This window comes from Bos indicus, chromosome 4 (genome assembly GCF_029378745.1).
Source record: "Bos indicus isolate NIAB-ARS_2022 breed Sahiwal x Tharparkar chromosome 4, NIAB-ARS_B.indTharparkar_mat_pri_1.0, whole genome shotgun sequence".
Taxonomy (NCBI): domain Eukaryota; kingdom Metazoa; phylum Chordata; class Mammalia; order Artiodactyla; family Bovidae; genus Bos; species Bos indicus.
The window spans coordinates 13,436,880-13,453,483 of record NC_091763.1 but is presented as its reverse complement, the minus strand read 5'-3'; the positions used below and the strand labels follow the sequence as shown (position 1 = coordinate 13,453,483).

Here is a 16,604-nt window from a genome sequence, read left to right as displayed (position 1 = left end):
GTATGGCCAGGAGAGATTGAGATGGGATAAGGATTTAAAAAAAAAAAAGGAAAGAAAAGAAAAGGAAAAGAGTCCAGTGAATTTTTCATACTTCGGAAATTAAAATTTGAAATGAATTTAGACAGAATTAACTTAGAGATTCTAAGGCCATGTCCACCTTAACAAAGTAAAATGGAGAATCAAAACAGTTACCTGGATAATTCAAGGCAAATCCCTCTCTAGCATGAACTATCCAGATAATTCTAATGCTCCACTTTATTTTGTTAGTATAGATGTGACCTATTCAAAATAAAACGAGGTGTCTATAAAACTTTAAATGATTATGAAATAAGTGATTCTGAGGAATTTTAGAAGGTCACAGGGAGTCAGAAAAGTCTGCTGCATGTTTTGCATTTCTTGGAGGAAAGTCTGTTGTCTGTAGAGTATAAGCTGCATTTGCTATGAGAGACTAAACGACAGTTAGAGAAAAGGGTAAATGTTGAACCCAATAATTTAAAAATCTCTTTCAAAACAAAGCACAATGCCAGGCTGCTTTATTTTTACACTTAATTAATAGTTGCATCCCTTGCACTGTTTACTGTGTTTGGGAATTGTGTTCTTTGCATCTGGCAGCTCTAGAAAGCACTGCCGTGTACACGTAGGCAAACCGCCATTCTGGAGACAGGAGAAACAGGTTCAAAGAGCAAGGTCAGTGCAGAGTGGCACTCTCAAAGCAAGGGTAATAAAAGAAAATAAATTAGAGGAAATGCAAATGGATTTTCCCCCTCTATCTTTCAGATACAAGCCAAACGTCCTTCAGATAGAAGCTGCACCAAATAGCCAAGGTGGCTCCAGGCCAGATGAGAACGGGATCTCAGTATCACTCTTGCCAGAGAAGCCATATGGGCAGCAAGAAACTTCAATGCATAGTGTAGATTCCCATTTGGTTTCAATCATGTGCAATTTCCTTTTATTTATTTAATAAGGTAAAGGGTTTAACTATGTTGCCCAAATCCTATAACACAATGGCAGATCTGTCAAGAAACTAGGAATTTTCACGTGGTTCTACAATTAATTCACTGATTACCCTTTGCAGTAAGTCAGAGGGTAAGTCGGAGGGATGGATAAAAGTTGAAAACGGGCTCCACTTTTGCCAGAGCCCTTTGGCAGGGATGACAGGATAGTTCAGAATTTGGTCATGGTTTAGGGATATTTAAACTGTTTAGCTCTTAAGGTTGAATTGCTGGCTTTACGCAGGTTAGGGGAGAACAAATATTCTACGGTTGTGTTTAACCAGTGTTCACACTGCAGCAGAACTTCAAAGGCTATTTTGAGGCAAAAATATAATTGCCAAGGGTCTAACATGTATTACTTGTCAACTAAGTAATAAAAAGGTTTGTCAGCTCCTCATAGAAGACCCATCACTCAAATATCCTGTGGGTTACATCTCCCATACCACAAAGAAACTAACAAAATAATCAACGTCTTATTGGGGGTTATTATATCATTGTTAGACATATGATTTTACTTACTATTAGTACACACTGAGGTTGAGCATAAAATGTTTTTTCATGGTGTTTAGTTTAGTGTGTATGTACTGAATGATACCCAGAAACACTTAATAATTTATATGATTATTATATTTTGCCCTTTTACTTACTTATACTGATACACACACTTGCCATTTTATTGTTCATGGGATAATTTTTATTGTTAATTTAAGTAATTATGGAAATAAATGAAAATTTATGTTAATATAAAAGCCAATGATGGAATTAAACGAACGATTTATAAAAGGGGATCTGATACTATCTTTATTTATATGTATTATTTTTAAAGCTTTTATTTTACTATATTGGATATCATGTAGTTTTACAGACACCCTGGGATTACTCTGAAATGTATGGAAAGCAAATGGATAAAGAAAAATAAAATAACTTATCACATGAGTGACGTATAATGACAGAATAAACATATTATGTACCAAGTTACCTTCAACAAAAATAAAAGAAATAGTTCAACATCCAAATCCTGAATAAAATGAGATCGTGGACAAGTAACCAGGTATGAATGAGTTGGAGGAAGGGTGTTGCAGTAAAGACGCCGATCAGCAATGAAACCAAGATACACAACAGAGTCAAAGAAATTTAAACATGTTAATTAGCTGCTAATCTGCCACCATTTCAAGTTTTCCTTTAAGTTTCCCACCGAGCATTCTATTTTCATCATAGAATAACTCTGTGCCTGGGGTGGTTATGAAATTCATAACCAGATTCACAGTATTTAGGTTGGCAGAGAGAGGCTGGGATTCAGCAATGGAAATGAAGCTTTTCTTCTTCATCTTGTGATTTCTGGTATTTACCAGTGGTAACTCATTTAACAAGTGTAAGACACTCTAACAGTAATGCAGTGGGTTAGGTTGACTGCAGCATCAGCCAGTAAGCAGCCAATTGCTAACCACTCTACAATCTGTCCTCCTATCTCCTTCCAGCCCCCACAATTCCAAAAATAAATACACCTGAGCCATAAGCCAAAGCATTTCTTAAAACATAAAAACAAAAGGAGATGTAAAAGAATAGTAAACGCTGGACATGGTATATCCTACACAAGTCAAATCTGAGGCTATATTAAAACACAAAGCACTCTAAAGTACCTAGAGGGGGCTCTGGCGAGATCCCGATGCTTTGCAGCAGGGCCTCCGTCTCTCGGCGTTTGCGATCCAGGTCAGAGTCATCTGGAACGGGTTCTTTCTTCTGCTGCATGTCAGCCTACAAAAAGCAGATGCCAGTGAGAAAGTGAGTAACCGAGCTAAATGTATGCCTCTGGATGAAACGGAAAATGGCAAATGAATGGCAGCGAAGACCAGGCAAAAGCCCTAAATAGATATAAACGTGTGTATAAAGGATGAAAAAACATGTAACTGCTCCATTTAATAACTACTAACCCAGTACTTTCTCTTCGGGTTGAAGGCTTTTTCCTGCCTCTATCACATGTTAGAGGAGAGTTTTTCTCACTTGGTCTCAGAAGAAACCATCAAGACAAAATATTTCTAACTTGGATGTGGATTTAAACAAAAAAAAAATAAATCTGTCTAGTTATTTAGATACCCGTGTCCCTTCTGGGAAGACATATTATCAGTTCTTGATGAGTGTGCATTTGTAATATTCATGCCTCACATTTGGGATTATGCAAACAAGGAATTATTGGTGTCTGGCTGTAAGATTAGTTATGAAAATCTGTAACTGTAAAATACATTATTGTATCAGTATTCTAAGTTTACCATGGTTTCAATAAACCAGACTAAAATTTTTATTAAGGCATGTGAACAAGACTTATCTAAGTATTGTTACATAATTCTGATTTTCATAGGCTTCTGTTATACATATTAACGCAAAGGAGAAAATTATGCACATGGAAAAATATAAAACAAAAAGTCCTTCAGGAGAGATATACTCTTTCCCCATGTGCTTTCTTGGGGAAGACACACTTTGTATGAGCTTCTGATGCCCAGTCTGTCTCTTTGAAATGAGGAAACTAGAATGCTTGGTGGGAAAGTTAAAGGAAAAGCAACAAGTCAAAATAGCAACAAGCCAAAATATGGGTTAAAGAAGGTTGGCGGTGGAATTCTGGGGGGAATTAAATGCTCGGGTTTCTTTCCTTTTCAGAACACAATTACTACTTAAGACAAGGCATTTGCCCCACATCTGAAACACGATCATATCCTATTTGATGTGCAGCTACTTCACAACAAGGCTTTGTGAGTTTCCAGGAGTGAGACTGTCTCAGAGTCTGTCAAAAGCCAATTATCCACTTATCAGACACACCTTCCTCTCCGGGGGCAAGCTGGGCTCCCTCACAGACACATTACCTCTTTCAGGAATACAAAGAACATTTCAAAGCAGAAAAGCATAATTTCTGTCATGGCATATGCAACAGAAAGCGTTCATGCAACTTTGACTTACGCCCAGATGGTAACCCATACACCGACTAGAAACAGAATGCATCTTTGCACACAGTGAGGGCTCAGTGCTTCTGTTTTATTCACCTCGGGCTTAAAATACACTCAGGTATGTGATGTCTTTGTTGTTCAGTCACTAAGTCGTGTCTGACTCTTTGCAAACCCATGAGCTGCAGCACACCAGGCTTCCCTGTCCTTCATATTTTCTGGAATTTGTTCAAACTCATGTCCATTGAGTTGGTGATGCCATCCATCTCATCCTCTGTTACCCCCTTCTCCTCCTGCCCTCAATCTTTCCCAGCATCAGGGTCTTTTCCAATGAGTTGGCTCTCTGTCATCAGAGGGAAAACTGACATGATGGGGATCAATAAGGGCTAATGAGGATGTAGAAGATTCAGGCTCTCTCATGTATCCATGAGATTTCTGAAATGGCAGTTTAATCTTGGAAGATATGAAAGCTCACTTTCTTTCCCAATTTTAACATTTAAACTAGCAAGTTCCAAAGTTTATGCATACAACAGAGGCAAAGATGTGTGATGCTAAGTCACTTCAGCTGTGTCTAAGTCTTTGAGACGCTATGGTCTTTAGAGCCCGCCAGTCTCTTTGGTCCACGGGATTCTCCTGGCAAGAATACCGGAAAGGGTTGCCAGGCCCTCCTCTAGCAGATCTCCCCAACTCAGGGATCAAACCCGTGTTTCTTACGTCCCCTGCAATGGCAGGCTGTTTATTTACCACTACACCACCTGGGAAGCCCAGAGGCAAAGACAGATCTAAGATTTTAAAAAAGGACCTTGCAGAGTGATGATCTATATCAATGTTCCCCTGTCATAAATTTAAAAGAAGGATTGAAGGGAAAGTGGGGCAATGAAAGAAAAGGGAATCACCACTGTCACTACTGAAATATAAATTAAAAAAAAAACCAAGATAAGCAAAATTTGTCTCAGGAAGCCAAAATGGCATAGCATGGTTTTACAGTGAAGAGGTGAGCCATGACTGACTGGACTGTCAACTTCACTGAGAACAGATATGTATTTATTTTGTTCACAACTATATCCTCACATCTAGATCCAGGCTTGCCACACAGTCGACGCTCAGTTTGAAAATGCTGAATGAATGAAACAACTGCCTTTGGTAACTGTTATGTTCTAAGACATCGAATCTAAGAATGATACACCATTCAGGAGCGTTTTCACCAGCTATACCTCATTCAGAAAGCTCCTTTCCCACACTACCATGAGAAGGCATCATCTGAGCTCCCAGTGACCCAGTGCTCACAACAAAGCCATTTCTATATTCTAGCAATAGCAACAAAAACATTGAATCTTTCTTCATCCTTTCAACAAAAATTTATTTAAGGACAACAGGGTGCCAGGGATAATGAATGCGAGTTCCAATGAAGCTCATATAGAGTGAAACAGAAGAAGAACCATCAAATCTTTTCCTTTTGAATAAACTGAAGGCATATTATCTATAACTTTCTGTCATGTATGCCCTAGGCAGAAAGGCACAGAATTTGTTTTTTTTTTCTTTCATTCTAACTTTCATCATTAAGCATTCAAGAAACATATTAGAGTGGGCCTCCCTGGAGGCTCAGTGGTAAAGAATCTGACTGCCCAGCAGGAAGCATGGGTTCGATCCCTGGGTTGGGAAGATCCCCTGGAGAAGGAATGGCAACCCACATCAGTATTCCTGCCTGGGAAAGCCTATGGACAGAAGAACCTGGCGGGCTACAGTCCTTTGGGTTGCAAAAGAGCTGGACATGACTTAGCAACTGAACGAGAACAAGACACGTACCAGAGAGTAAACCTCGTGTCAACACGCATGGCCAGACAGTGTGCAAAAGCAGCACCCAGAACTCCATCTCCAAAGTGTCTCCCCCACAACACAAGGCACCGCCACAACGCATTCTCTGCCTTCTGCCTTTTTTTTACTTCTTAACGCAACAGACAATGCAATGACAGATGACATATATTAGTAAGGATAAACTGTCCATCTAGACATAGCAGAAGCTTAGGAAAGCTCTGACACTCAAAGTTGACCGGGAAAAATGCAAAGTTAGGTAACTGGGGCTTATTGGAAATAAAGCCAGTCCCTAACTGCTATCAATTAACACCTTACACTAAACAATGTGCTTCTTCATCCAAGACAGTTAGACCAAGTGCCCTAATCATGAAACCTTTGATATTTCCCATGCACATACTACAGAGTCCTCATACATTTTAATGACTCAATAAGGAGTTTTTGCATAGTAGTAATTTAAAATATGCTCCATGTCTCTCCCAGCAAATGGTATTTCTGTTTGTGAGAGTCATCAGAGTTGAGACCCAGAGAGGGGACCTGAAGAAAGAAAATTTGTCAGCTGAAGGATTCGTCATTTTTCTAAAGACAGCTGCAGAGTTGTTAACACCCGAGGACAGGTCAGAAAACCTCAGTCCATCCTGTAGTTCATTGCTCAGTCACTAAGTCTTGTCCAACTCTTTGCAACCCCATGGACTACAGCATGCCAGGCTTTCCTGTCCCTCACAATCTCCTGGCATTTGCCCAAGTTATGTGCATTGACTCAGTGATGCCATCCAACCATCTCATCTGACCTTGTGGCAATTCAGCAGAAGGCCAAGGACAGGACAAAATTTCAGGGTGGCCTCATTAAGCACACCTCATTGCTTTAAAGCCAATTTTTCATGAAATTGGCTCTGCATCTTAAATGGTGGCCACTATAATTATTTAAAAATCAGATTGCATCCATAATAGCACAACCAAGAAAGCAGTTGACATCCAAAGGCACAGAGAGTGGTAATTTTATACATGAACACAGTTTCCTGGGTTCTGTGGAGACAATCAACCTGGGTGGTCCCAATTCACACTAGTTTTCAGTCATGGCAAATACACTGACAGATTAGCAATTAAAGAGCACTTTGTTTCCTTTTTATTCTAAACATGTTTTATTCAAAATATAAGCCTAAGTAAAGCTGAAAAAAACAAACATAAGCTTAATGCATGCTAAGTCACTTCAGTCGTGTCCGACTCTTCACAACCCCGTGGACTGCAGCCTGCCAGGCTCCTCTGTCCACAGGACTCTCCAGGCAAGAATATTGGAGTGGGTTGCCATTTCCTCCTCCAACATAAGCTTAAGGCTATTTCTGACTGTCTACAAACAAGACAAAAACTAGAAAATCTTAAACTCGAGAGTCAATGACAACGACCCTTAACTGGAGCATCCCACAGACTCAGGATCCGAAGCTTCCAAGGAAATTCACAGAAAAAAAATGCAGGTGCTTGGAAAGAATGTCTGTGACCAGCATCTCAGACCCGCCCTACCCAGGTTAGCTGTTCATTCATTCACTCACTCCTTAGTTATATGAAAAGTGAAAATGTTAGTCACTCAGTTGTGTCAAATTCTTTGCAACTCCATGGACTGTAGCCCGCCAGGCTCCTCTCTCCATGAATTCTCCAGGCAGGAATACTAGAATGGGTAGCCATTCCCTTCTCCAGGGGATCTTCCCCAGGAATTGAACTTGGGTCTCCTGTATTGCAGGCAGATTCTTTTACTGTCTGAGCCACCAGGGAAGTGCCCCTCTATTGAAGACCTACTATGTGGCAGGATCTGTGCTGGACATTGACTCTGTGATGAAAAATACAACCCTGTCCCCCAAAGCTTGTGCTTAGTGAGGAAAAAAAAATACATGAATAGGTAAATGGTGCTAAATAACTTGGTAAGGTCAGGGATAGGGCATAGGACTAACTCAGTCATGGGTTAGAGAAAGGTATTAGAGAAGGCTTTCTAGAGGAAGAGACATTCCGGCTGAGAACTGAAAGACATGTGGTTAACAGAGCAGCGGAAGCCAAGGCGAGAGAATATTCATGAACTCCTGTCAAGAGAGAGCCTGGCCCATGGGGTGAAATGTAAGAAGCCGAGCCTTGCTGGCTGGAATGTGGATTTAGGGAGAAAGGAAATTAAACGGAACAGGGAGAGCCATTGTGCCTGTCTGGGACCCCTGATCAGTGGGAGCTGGAGAAGGGGTGCTGAAAGCATGACCCCGGGTTTCTGATTTGGACAACTGGCTGGAATGGGGGGTCCTTCCTGACACTGGAGATAAAGTCGGATCACTTCTGAGGCTCAGCCCCTGGGGCCAAAGAGCATTTGAAAAAGAAAGATCAGAAGAGATTACTTCCAGGTTTCTTTCAACTACAAAATGCTGTCATCCCAGGAAACTAGGGGCCTTGGATTGTAAGACTGTGCGACAGTGGGGCATTTTTGAAAAATGGAGTCCCCAGCATTGATGCTGATGAATGTCTGCAGGTTCTGCTGGCCCGGTGTGAGGGCCATTTCAGGAGCAGAGTTTCAGCCGTTTCTTACCAAGCAGATCCTCTGTGTCTTCAGAGTCCTGCACCACCTCCTTGGATCCTCAAAGAACTCCGAGGAAGGACCCACTCTCCTCTCCATTTTACAGAGGGGAATCCAAGTGCAGAGGGATCCCAGACCCGTTCAAGGCCATCCTGCAAAGGGCGGAACCAGGTTTCCCAGCCACGTGAAGCTTGAAAGCCTCTGTGTTAACCCAGAGTTCTACTGCCTGCATCTTATTAATACAACACTGGACTCCCTGAACAAACCAAGTCATCACAATCTGACCCAAGGAAAGATCTTTTGCAGGGGAGATGGACTTGAAGGGTCAGGGCTGAAAGCCAGGATAGACCTTCAGGATGATACAGTTCAATGATCCCCAGATCTGACCCTATTTAGATACTTCAAACCAGGAACTCTGGGGAGGGGAGACTGGGACTCTATTGCCATAGACTTCCCTGATGGCTCGGCAGGTAAAGAATCCACTTGCCAATGCAGGAGACACAGGAGATGCAGGCTTAATCCCCGGGTCGAGAAGATCCCCTGGAGGAGGAAATGGCAACCCACTCCAGAATTCTTGCCTGGAAAATCCGATGGACAGAGGAGGCTGGCAGGCTACAATCCCTGGGGTCGCCGAGAGCTGGACACGACCAAGTGACTCACATGGAGAAGGAAATGGCAACCCACTCCAGCGTTCTTGCCTGGAGAATCCCAGGGACAGAGGAGCCTGTTGGGCTGCCGTCTATGGGGTCGCACAGAGTCGGACACGACTGATGCGACTTAGCAGCAGCAGCAGAGTGACTCACATACGCACCTACCGTGGAGCAGAGTCAGGTTTCAACCACCCTGTCAGTTTAGCAACAAGGAGACTAAGGCTATGTAAAACTTTAATTCCAAAAGGAGGTGGAGGCCCGGGAAGGCCCCAGGTCCAGGTGCTCTGCACACCATCACCCCCACAGTGTGCTGTCCCCAACCCGCCAAGGCTCTGTCTGTTGAATAAAAGCTAAATCCCCACCAGGCAAAGCTATGTGGTACAGGAACAGAAAGGGTGGCCTGTTTCCATCAGTCTTGTTTGCCTGTAATTTCGTCCCCCCAAATGTGTGAAATGACAAGGATGAAGCAGACAGCGTAATTTGGAGCCAGATTTCCCATACCACTTGGCATTTCGTGGTAATTCTATGGAATTCAAGTTGGATATTAGGATGTCAGTTTAAAAGGAAACCGATGATTAGTAAAGGATAACAGGTGCTTTAAAACTACAATAAGTGCTGACATTTGAAGGAAAGGGAGCATAATAACTTAATGCTTCTTTTGGCTTCACATGGAAATGAATAGCCGTTCCTTGTCAATTCTCACCTCTGCTTCACTCAAGACTGCATATATAACAGCAGAGATCTCTGAAGGCAAAACATTATGCTCACTGTCAAGGACAAATAAACGATGGCATCAATCAAAGCATAATGGCACCAAGAGAAGCAAGATGCCAGGAGGTCAGAGGGGGACACAATTATGTTTTACTTTGCTGGAAAATAATTGTTAGAGATTTTTTTTTGCCTCGGTCTCCCAGCCTTATAGTGTGAAACAGCACTTAGCTTCTAAGTCTTCAAAATACATTCTTTTTTCCCTTAAAATAAAAGTAGGGAAGCAGGTCTGATCTCTATACACATAGCACTACCACACTATACAAAGTTTCCTTCTTAGAAAGCTACCAAAAATATATGTGGCATCTGGTTTTTGTACAAGATGTGGGCTATTTCTACACTGCCACAACAAATCAGAGAATTAAAAATAAGCTATTTGTTGGATTGAGATAATAGGAAAGACACACGATATAGCAGAAAGGCATTTAGTTGGGAACTAAGAGTCCCAGATTCCATTCCTACCCTGTTGGTGGAAATGTAAGTAGGTGCAGCCGCCATGGAAAACAATAAGGAGGTTCCTCAGAAAACTACAAATAGAATTCACCACATGATCCAGAAATCCCGGGAAAATATTTGGGCAAAACTATAATTCAAAAAGATGCATGCACCCCTATGTTCAGAGCAGCGCTATTCAAATAGCCAAGACATGGGAACAACTAAACATCCATCACCAGAGGAATGAAGAGAGAAGATGTGATCCACACACACAATGACTCCTGCTCCATCACTGAAAAGAGTGAAACACCGCCATCTGCAGCAACACGTGTGGCCTCACGTGTTGATCACACTCATCATCGCCGAGATGATCACACCCAGTGAAGTCGGTCAGAAAGAGAACGACAAATGCCGTATGATACCACTTCATGTGGAACCTAAAGTATGGCACAAAGGAACGTGTCTACAAACAGAAACAAATCCACGGACACAGAGATCCGACTTCTAGCTGCCAAGGGGGGAGAGCGGGAGGGAGAGGGATGGACTGGGAGTTTGGGATTGGTAGATGCAAATGATTACATTTAGAATGGATAAACAACAAGGTCCTAATGATTAGCACAGGGAACTATATTACAGATCCTGTGATAAATCATAATGGAAAAGAGTATAAAAAAGAATGTGTGTTTGTGTATACCTGAGCTGTACAGCAGAGATTGGCAAACATTATAAATCAACTATGCTTCAATAAAGGAGTTTTAAAAAAATATTTTACAAGAGGAAAAGAACATACATCACAATTTCTTTAGAAATAATAGTGAAAGAAATTAAGAAAAAGAAAGGATGGCTTTTCTATTATAGTATGCTTATTAAATGGTCTAAAAATTTAATAAAAAAAAAAAAAAGAGTTCTGTATTCCAGGTCTGACAGGCAGAAAAGCTGCACTTCACCTCTGGGCTTCTGTTGTGTTGTTGGCATAAAGAGGGGCCTGAATGGAGGTCAGTAAAATCTCTGCTGGATGTAACGTATCATACAGCAGTATCTACTATCCTATCTACTCCCTCATCAAAGGAGAAAAATGCAGCTTTCCCTTTACCAATTCCATCATACTTATCTACTCTGAAAAATACATACACTGAGGAAATAATGGCAATTCACTAGCATCCTTTTCTATTTTCCTCCTAAAATGTTCAGGTTGGGTAGTTTCTTTAAAAGCCTTTGCTCGACACTAACGTTTATTAAGTAGTAACTACGTCCCAGGTTACTGGGACAGAGTTGCTAAGAAGACATCAGAGGATGAGATGGCTGGATGATGTCACCGACGCAATGGACATGAACTTGGGCACACTTCAGGAGATACTGAGGGACAGGGAGGCCTGGCATGCTGCAGTCCCTGGGGTCGCAGAGAGTCAGACAGGACTGAACAACAACATATCCCAGATATTGCTAAGTGCTTTATAAGATCAACTTTTTTCATCCTCATGACTGAACAAAATAAACACACCGCTATTTCCCTGTTAAGCACAGGGAACTGACACCCGGAAAGGTGAAGGAATTTCTAACAGTAGAACTATCGTAGATCACTTTCAGGGTTCTGTTCAAGTCTGGGGTAAACCTGGGGTTTGGAGGTCTCTGGACCAAATGCTATTGACCATTTATGTGGTGCCTGACCAGTACACAATAGATGGCAGTGACCTTACTGTTCTAAGTATGTAAATACCACTCATTTTATGCAGGTATTGTAAACGCATTCTTTCACAGGGTCCTCTTCATCCATCTGACCAGCCCCTAGGAACTGAGTGGTTTTCCTTTTCCCTGATCACAGCACAGCACCCAGGACTTACCTCTTTCTTCTTCCTCTCCTCTTCCTTCCGTTTCTTCTCTTCTCTTATCTGTGCTAAGCGCTGTTTTTTGCGCTCTAGCTCAGCTTTTAAGTCACTTTTGTCAGACATGTTGGTTTCCTTGGAGCAAAAGAAGAAAAAAAGTGAATATACACAAATAACTTTTCTGTATGATCACTGCAGAAATCGTTCAAAAGGCAATCAAACTTGAAAACAGGACTTCTGGGTAGTAACCGATTGTATACCTTACCCTCTGTTGAAAAATCAAATAAATTAAGTTAGATCTGATCTCCCCCTATATAAAATCTTCCCTTTTCATGGGGAAGACTATTCTATAATAGCAGCTTAATTCAGAATAACACATTTTCCTGTACAAGTTTCTTAACAAGTAAACAACAAGAGACTCAAAGAAGAACCATCATCATGACTTCCAATTTAGATGATAATGGACCAATTCATCCTCACACCGAGAAAAGAAAATGGGCTGTCATAAACTCTTAGAGACATGCCTTGCTCAAATTTCTATGCACTCAATAAACATTCCTCCACCAAGCTTGGGCACATGGAGATTTCATTTTGCCTAATATTATATGCATTAGGGAAGACAGCCACTGAAGACCTAACATGTTCATCTTTTCCTGTAAAACTCCTCCTGAACTGTCACAATTAATCTCATCTCCAGTACAACCCTATTTCTATAAAACTTTCATTTGCATACTGAATGCAATTCTGCTTATTCTGGCACTTTTCCTTTTCACAGCAAAAAATGCTTGTGAGCACATGAATTAGGAGATAACACTATGACAAGTTCTTGGGAAAATTGATCTGAACAAGAGTTTTCATGTTAACGGTGAGGATGATCCTAGGGGCGATGGTGCCAGAAATGTCAAGTAAAATGAATTTGGAGAAGACTGTCACCAATTATCCATCATTCATATGTCTCTTTTCTGCGCCCAATTGGAAACTAAGAAAATGGAAGCACGGAGAAATGAAGAACCTTTCTGCGACCCAAACTCCTAAATTTTTTTAAAAACGAATCATAAATGTCACAAGTATCCATTTGCATACTACTTGTATGCAACTATGATGAAACACACATATAGTATACTTCTAAATAGATGACAAAGTGAGGGATGGAAAAAAAACGCCCTAAAAGGTACACAGTGGGGCTTCCCTGGTGGCTCAGCAGTAAAGACTCTGCCTGCCAATGCAGGAGACATGGGTTCAATCCCTGATCCGGGAAGACTCCACAGGCCTAGGTGCAGCTTGGTCGTGTCAGAACTACTGAGCCTGTGCTCTAGAGCTGGAGAGCGGCAACTACAGAACCCACACACTGCACCCATTGAGGCCTGCGTGCCCAAGGGCCTGTGCTCTGCAGCAAGAGAAGCCACTCCCATGAGAAGCCTGCACACAACAGCTACAGAGTAGCCCACGTTCCTAGCAACTTAAGAAAAGCCCGCGCCAAGAAAGCCCAGCACAGTCAAAGTTAAACAAATAAATAAACTTTATATATACATATATTTTTATATATGTGTGTGTGTGCATTATATGTACATATAAAACACAAGCAAAAAAAAAAAAAAAAAAACCACAAGCAGTGAAAAATCCTGGAGCTTCCTGTCACTCTTTAGAAGGTAATCAAGAATCTGCAGTCACCCTTAGGCACGTTCAGATGAAATACACACTGGGAGTGTCCTGTGTTCCTCCTGTCCCACCACACACATTTTTTCTTATAATATGATGGCAAAGATTTGCAGAAATAATAATAACCATCATCATGATAATCAATCTCTGCTATTTTCAACACATGCTCATTGAATAGTTAACCTGTGCTAGGCATTCTCTGCAGAGCCAGATTCTTCCCTTCAAGGACCGCACATCTCAGCTCTGTGAGCATGCGGTGTGGCTGGAAATGCTCCCTGAGAGGTCAGTGCACTGATCACTGAGTGCCAGACGCTTCACATGTATTATCATGTTTAATCACAATCATCCAAGGAGACCAATATTATTACGAGTGCCTTTTTCACAATTCAGATAAAGGAGATTCAGCAAGACCTAACCCTGTATAGTCCATACATTTGTTGTTGTTCAGTTGCTAAGTTGTGTCTGACTCTTGGAGACCCTCACTATCTCTTGGAGTTTGCCCGAGTTCAAGTTAAAGTCCATACACAGAAGGACCTCAGTTTAAGCATGTTCATGCTCTGAACTCCACTCTGCTGATCGCCAATGGATGCAGAACAAGACATAGATCTGGTGGAGTAGATGAGGAGAGCTCTGAGTAGTGGAATTTGAACTGGATATGGAATGAGGTCAGGGACTAGCACAGGAAGGGGAGAGAGAGATCTGGAAAGACCTGCAGAAGACAGAACCAGCAGGCTCTGCATGAGAGGTGCAGATGAATTCAAGTCAAGAAATACAAGCTTTAGTCAGTAAGAACAGACCTGTGGAGGCAAGTGGCAAAGACCTGAAAAAACAGCAAAGTGGGCTCACTAGGTGTAATAAGGTTTGGGAAACCAACAGGCGTATGAAAAAGAAAAGTGGCAAAATGAAAGCAGGATATAAATTTTCTTATGCCTATTCTTATCCCTTGAAAGTGAAAGATGCTTGCTCCTTGAAAGAAAATTTATGACAAACTTTGACAGCGTATTAAAAAGCAGAAACATCACTTTGCCAACAAAGATCTGTATAGTCAAAGCTATGGTTTTTCCGGTAGTCATGTACGGATGTGAGAGCTGGACCATAAAGAAGGCTGAGTGTCGAAGAACTGATGCTTTCAAATTGTGGTGTTGGAGAAGACTCTTGAGAGTCCCTTGGACAGCAAGGATATCAAACCAGTCAATCCTAAAGGAAATCAACCCTAAATATTCATTGGAAGGACTGATGCTGAAGCTCCAACAGTTGGGCCATCTGATGTGAAAAACCCACACATTGGAAAAGACCCTGATGCTGGGAAAGATTCAGGGCGGGAGAAGAAGGGGGCAACAGAGGATGAGATGGTTGGATGGCATTGCTGACTCAGTGGACATGAGTCTGAGCAAGCTCCAGGAGGTAGTGAAGGATAGGTATATAACCTGAGGAAACGAAGCAGTGACTGACGCCAGCAGGCAGGAAACGTTCTGCTTGAAGGAAGAAGGTCTTTCTGGTTCCAAACTGATGGCCGACTTGGAAGAACACGGACTCAAGCAGTTAGAGCGAATATTTTTTTTCCCCCGAGAAAAGCCATAGAACTGATAAAAGTAACAGTTACCACTAAAATACCGTTTGCCAATAATTTTCAACACCAAAAATGCTGACAAGAGAAAATGAGAACCTGCTCCCAGAAGCCACCTGAGAACTTACAGATATTCTTCCTCAATGGGGGCCAATGCGATTTACGATTGTCACTTTTCTGTCAGAAGTGAAATGTCTTATCAGAAAAACCACAGTTACAGCAATAGTCGTGTCATCCTATGCTGAAAACAGCCAGTGGCAACGTCTCAGAAGCACCCTAAGTTCCCCTCTCTCCACATTCCCTTTTCTCTGCCTTTCCCAGTCTGTCAAAAGTATCAGCATGACTTCAGGCATATATCACGGTCCTTAAGGCGCAAACTTTGTAATAGGAACATCCTGTATTTGTTGCAATTTTCCTGAGAAGGACTTCATTCAATAGTGGGATGTAAACTGTATTCTCTATGTAAGAAGGGTTAAGGTCTTCTTAACACTGATACGGAGAAGGCAATGGCACCCCACTCCAGTACTTTTGCCTGGAAAATCCCATGGACAGAGGAGCCTGGTAGGCTGCAGTCCATGGGGTCGCTAGAGTCGGACACGAGTGAGCGACTTCACTTTCACTTTTCACTTTCATGCACTGGAGAAGGAAATGGCAACCCACTCCAGTGTTCTTGCCTGGAGAATCCCAGGGATGGGGGAGCCTGGTGGGCTGCTGTCTATGGGGTCGCACAGAGTCGGACACGACTGAAGTGACTTAGCAGCAGCAGCAACGCTGATAATGTCTGATAATGGTGGTCATTTAAGTTGCTGTTACCAGCCACAAAGCCAATATTTAAAAAGTATAACAACAAAAACACCAAGGGAATTTTAAAAGAATTATACTACGTACTACATAGTATACTGTTACAGTATAGTATGTAGCCAACTACATAGCGATGTTTCCAACAACACTTCACTTTTTAAAGGCAGGAGAAGCACAGTGTTAAAAGACAGAGATAGAATACCTTCCACTTACCGATTTTTGGATCTATTCCAAACTAGACACTTAAGCACTGACCCCTGGGAGAATAAGAAATCTCAAGAGAACACCTCATTGAGGCTTTAGAAAGTGCACAGAAATGAATGGACCTTTACACAGAGTGAAATGGCTTAAACAGTGGCACGAAATGCAGCGTCAGCACTGAACTTCATAGGCTTCCCCGGGGGGCTTGCCAGTCTCATCCACTAAAAACTCCCTGCACATTAAACAAAGCAAATCGAGGAGCAAGGCACAGGGGACACGAGTTATAGAGCTTCCTGGGGCTAATGCAGGTCACTGCAAAGGCAAGTTTGACGCTCTCAGTTTAAGAAAATAAGAGTCAGAGCTACCTGCTGCTAATTATTGCTCACTTACTTCACACACATAGAAAAGCCAGTTTCTT

General features: G+C 41.9%; 1 protein-coding gene across 7 annotated transcripts in view; it reads right to left on the bottom strand.

The window, feature by feature from the left end:
- DYNC1I1 (dynein cytoplasmic 1 intermediate chain 1) overlaps positions 1–16,604 on the bottom strand; it is a 379,649-nt gene that overhangs the window by 323,206 nt on the left and 39,839 nt on the right. For all 7 annotated transcript variants that reach the window (XR_011566171.1, XM_070787517.1, XM_070787515.1 and 4 more), the window contains exons 2-3: positions 11,977–12,093; positions 2,633–2,747 (exon numbers count right to left, since the gene is read on the bottom strand). Coding sequence is in view for 6 of the 7 variants with exons in the window: in XM_070787517.1 (XP_070643618.1) it covers positions 2,633–2,747; positions 11,977–12,084 (223 nt within the window). In the remaining variant the exon portion in view is untranslated. The remainder of the gene's footprint in view (positions 1–2,632; positions 2,748–11,976; positions 12,094–16,604) is intronic.